This window comes from Tupaia chinensis, unplaced genomic scaffold, assembly GCF_000334495.1.
Source record: "Tupaia chinensis unplaced genomic scaffold, TupChi_1.0 Scaffold000355_1, whole genome shotgun sequence".
NCBI classification, from domain to species: Eukaryota; Metazoa; Chordata; class Mammalia; order Scandentia; family Tupaiidae; genus Tupaia; species Tupaia belangeri.
In genome coordinates, this window is record NW_006159850.1 from 15,419,799 (window position 1) to 15,424,835 (window position 5,037).

The 5,037-nt window shown below is 52.4% G+C and overlaps 1 protein-coding gene across 1 annotated transcript; it reads left to right on the forward strand.

Annotated features, from left to right (window-relative positions):
- Nucleotide 1: 1 nt before the first annotated feature.
- On the forward strand, nt 2-3,498 carry ATXN1L (ataxin 1 like; the record flags this gene model as incomplete). Its single annotated transcript, XM_006152750.2, has 1 exon — nt 2-3,498. A coding segment is annotated over one exon (2,037 nt), but the record flags the coding sequence as incomplete, so codon positions are not given.
- Between the last annotated feature and the right edge of the window lie 1,539 nt (nt 3,499-5,037).

The window sequence follows — 5,037 nt, forward strand, 5'->3', positions numbered from 1 at the left end:
CCTTCCACCAAAGAAACGAGACCTCCCCGTGACCAGCGAGGATATGGGGAGAACTACCAGCTGTTCCACCAACCACACACCCTCCAGTGATGCCTCTGAGTGGTCCCGAGGGGTTGTGGTGGCTGGGCAGAGCCAGGCAGGAGCCAGAGTCAGCCTGGGAGGCGATGGAGCGGAGGCCATCACTGGCCTGACGGTGGACCAGTATGGCATGCTATATAAGGTGGCTGTGCCACCTGCCACCTTCTCACCAACTGGCCTCCCATCTGTGGTGAACATGAGCCCCTTGCCCCCCACGTTTAATGTAGCATCTTCACTGATTCAACATCCAGGAATCCACTATCCCCCCATCCACTATGCTCAGCTCCCATCCACCTCGCTGCAGTTTATCGGGTCTCCTTACAGCCTTCCCTATGCTGTGCCACCTAATTTCTTACCAAGTCCCCTCCTTTCTCCTTCTGCCAATCTCGCCACCTCTCACCTTCCACACTTCGTGCCATACGCCTCACTCCTGGCAGAAGGAGCCACTCCTCCCCCCCAGGCTTCCTCCCCAGCTCACTCATTTAACAAGGCCCCCCCTGCCTCATCCCCACCTGGGCACTTGCCACATCATTCAAGTACTCAGCCACTGGACCTCGCTCCTGGCCGGATGCCCATTTATTATCAGATGTCCAGGCTGCCTGCTGGGTATACCCTGCATGAAACCCCTCCAGCAGGTGCCAGCCCCGTTCTTACCCCTCAGGAGGGCCAGTCTGCTCTGGAAGCAGCTGCTGCCAATGGAGGACAGAAACAACGAGAGCGACACTTACTAAGACGGGAAAGTGAAGCCCTTGACTCTCCCAACAGCAAGGGCGAAGGCCAGGGACTGGTGCCTGTGGTGGAATGTGTGGTGGATGGACAGTTGTTTTCAGGTTCTCAGACTCCACGGGTGGAGGTGGCGGCACCGGCACACCGAGGGACCCCAGACACTGACCTCGAGGTCCAGCGGGTGGTTGGCGCTTTAGCTTCTCAGGACTATCGCGTGGTGGCAGCTCAGAGAAAAGAAGAACCCAGCCCCCTCAACTTGTCCCATCATACCCCTGACCAGCAGGGTGAGGGGCGAGGGTCAGCCAGGAACCCTGCAGAGCTGGCAGAGAAAAATCAGGTCCGTGGATTCTACCCTCAGTCCCATCAAGAACCGGTAAAACATAGACCTTTACCCAAAGCAATGGTTGTAGCTAATGGCAACCTGGTGCCCTCTGGAACTGACCCAGGCCTGCTGCCTGTGGGTTCGGAGATCCTGATGGCATCGAGTCTGGACACGCAGGCCAGAGCCACCTTCTCAGACAAGGAGCCAACGCCACCCCCTGTTACCTCCTCCCACTTGCCCTCCCATTTCATGAAAGGCGCCATCATCCAGCTGGCTACGGGGGAGCTGAAGCGGGTGGAGGACCTCCAGACCCAGGATTTTGTGCGCAGTGCCGAAGTGAGTGGGGGGCTGAAGATTGACTCTAGCACGGTCGTAGACATTCAGGAGAGCCAGTGGCCTGGATTTGTCATGCTACATTTTGTGGTTGGTGAGCAGCAGAGTAAAGTGAGCATCGAGGTGCCCCCTGAGCACCCCTTCTTTGTATATGGCCAGGGTTGGTCCTCCTGCAGCCCTGGGCGGACTGCACAACTCTTCTCTCTACCCTGCCATCGGCTACAAGTGGGAGATGTCTGCATCTCTATCAGTTTACAGAGCTTGAACAATAACTCAGTTTCTCAGGCCAGCTGTGCTCCCCCAGGCCAGCTGGGTCCCCCCCGAGAAAGGCCTGAGAGGACGGTCTTGGGACCCAGAGAGCTGTGTGACAGTGAGGGGAAGAGCCAGCCTGCAGGAGAGGGCTCCCGTGTGGTTGAGCCCTCTCAGCCTGAGCCTGGTGCTCAGGCCTGCTGGCCATCCCCGAACTTCCAAAGATACAGCGTGCAAGGGGAAGAGGCACGGGCTGCACTGCTCCGTCCCTCTTTCATTCCACAGGAGGTCAAGCTGTCTATCGAAGGGCGTTCCAACGCGGGAAAATGAACCTCTTTCCCAGACCAGAACTGGGACTTTACCCCAGAGCTGAGTCTCACCGTGAGCAGGCAGAGGATTTGCACACGCCGAGCAGGGAATGGCTCTCTTGGCAGTGAGATTTGGAGTTGGGGGAGGCATGAAGGCAGCCTCCCAAGGCAGGATCTCTTGCTCAGTACCCTGTGGCACCCTTTCAAGACAGCCCCAAAGGGTACTGTGATGGGGAGCAGCAGGCCTGGGGCAAGGAAGGAAGGAAGGGGGTGCACACAGGATAAGAAACATTCCAAAATCAGGGCCTCCTTGTTCTTTCCTCCCCATCCCTAGCTCCTGCAATGGGAAGTCCAGACTTTGGGAGCAGGTGGCAGAGGATGGGAGCAAAGAAAGAGCCAAAAATGATGATCCACAGCTTATAGTAGCAGTTAAACTGTCTGAAGTTGTTTTTTTTTTGTTTTGTTTTTTTGTTTGTTTGTTTGTTTTCTTTTTATGTGGTGGGAGGGCTGGAGACCCCGTGGTTGGAAATAAGAGGGTTCCCACCCAGAACCCTTCTTGTGAGAGATGTGCACTTTAAAGGGTGATTATGTTACAGATGTCTCTGGCTGGGTGTGTGGAGGAGCACTCTTATCTATAGGACTCTGCTTAATCCTCTGCTTCAGCCCTTTCCCATCTCTCCTCACCATTCTCCTATAAGGCTTCTAGCAGCTTGGGGCCCAGGAGAGAGAGAACCCCTCCAGAGTTCAGAGTGAAGTACTGCCTGTGGGGGTCTAGTTGGGAGACTTTGGGAGGAAGACCGGATGGATGGCCAGGTTGCCCCAGCTGTAGGCAAGGCTTCTGGAAAGAGAGCTGATCTAACAGCTCCTCCTACTCCGCTTGTCATTCCCACTTTGAAATGTCACTGAATCTCTAGTCAGTAATGGTGACTATTGGAAGAGCCAGTGGACCCTTTTCCCCAGGTATCTACACTGCTCCTTTGTCTGTCTGTGTCGTGCCTAAGTGCCTGCGCTGCCCCCACCCATCTGCTGCCCTAACTTCTCTGCATGGTGTCTTGACCTGGGCCACGCTGGAACCTGCACTGCCTCTCTTCTGCAAAATTGGTTTGTCTCCTCTGACCAAGACCTCTAGTTTTTGACGTGTAGGGGTCTCTGGTTTCCCCTTCAGCTGTAATCTGTTTTCAAAAATTCAAAATCATGTCTCTTCTCTTCTACTGCCAAATGGCTTGGTGGCAACATGAGAAGGGAACTCCTTGGGCCAGAGCAAATGCATCTGACTGGGCGATGCCCATACTGGCATTTTTACTTGGCCTCTCCCATCTTGTTCCCCTGCCTCTCCTATATTCAGGCTTCTAGCCATCTCCTCACACCGCCAGCTCTAAGGCTTAGGATAGTCTCAATAACATTTCAGTACCTGAAGTAGATTTCGTTTTGTGGTGGTGTATTCCTCTGTGAAGAGCATTTTCAGTCTTAGTTACATTCCCCTACCCCTCGTCTTCAGCCCATGTTTTCTTCACCACTTTCAGCATCAGCTTGGACTGTGGGATTCAATTGGGTATTGGGAATTAGGCTCCCCTGCCAGCTTGCAGGTGAGTGAGGTTTTTTTTATTTGTTTCTTGGGGGTCTTTAGACTCTTGAAAGCAACTCAGGGTATTGTCCACCCAGCTCTCTGGTTAGGCTTCTCCCAGGGTGTGATCCTGGCATTTCCTTTAGACTGGCCAAGGACTGGTCTGTCATCTGGAGTCCCAAACCTCTGAGGTCCAATCTCTGCTCTGTCAAACACTTTAGGCAAATCTTGTGACCCCTCGCTCTTTCACTTCCTCCCCAGCTGCCAAATGGGGATAAATAATCTTACCTACCTCCTGGGGGGAGGGGAAGTTCTGAGAGTGGGGTCATTCTTAGTGTTCAGGTGCTAAAGGTTGTTCTCCTGGGAGAACGGAGTAAGTGAAACTGGCTTGTTTGCTACAAGCCGTACACTCCACACTGTTGGATTCCTTGAGAGCAGTTAGCTAGTCAGTCAGCTTTGAGGGGTTCGTCCACAGGAAGCTGCTTGCCTGACCATGAGTACTTCAGTCTCTGGTTCGTATCAGAACCAAATGCCAACCCGTACTGCATTTGGGATCATGTCTTGTCCCCCATTCTCTCTGAATGCTGCTTTCTCTGGCTTGTTTCCTGCAGTGGGGGCCTGTGGGGTTGAGTCTTGAATCCCTGTAGATGAGAGCCTGAGGAAAAGGCCTCATTTCTGGCTATTTCATGAGCAACTCATTCCTAGGGATGATTGCACGGGTTTCTCATAAGTGTCCTTCCTCATAGGAAGGCTCATCAACTGAATATAGTGACCTGCACATAGTAGATGCTCAAGAAATGTCCACCAAGGACACCAACTGAACTTCCTCCTTATGGGAGCAAACTTATATCTAACTGATTACAAGCCACATAGTTTAAATCAAAGCACCCTCCACTCTAGCTAGTTGTAACTTCCTAACCTGGTTATTCCCACTGAATCTGGCAAAAAATTCTTGGGGACCTTGGCAGGTTGGGCCTTGACCTTTCTGCTGCTGTTTCTCTTCTGTCTCTTGCTGGTAAATCAATACCAGCAGCTCCCTTACTATTGTGCCATGTGTATGTAACATACTAATACTTGATTTTGTGGAGCTGCAAAAGCATCTTTCATAAAGTATGGACCCCCAAGAAAAGAAGCTCTTGTTCCAAGTCTTGGTCAGAGCTGTGGCATTCTCCTTACCTTTTCCCCTCTGGTTCAGTCTTTTCTTCCAGATATGAGAAATAAGAGTAACCTGTAGTGTGTACATTTTTCCTTATAGGAATTTGCTAAGTTTCCAAAAGACATGGGAGCAGTTTTTAGAGTGAGCATTAGAGTGAGTGGGAAGTTAGCTTTTTTGGAATGGGCAGCCAGTGAAAGCCAGAGCTAGCCCCTAGTCAGCGGTAGGACATTCCTAGAGCTGAGGGGGGATGGACAGGGGGACTGCTGACTCTGGCACTATACAGGAATGCCTATTCCACCCT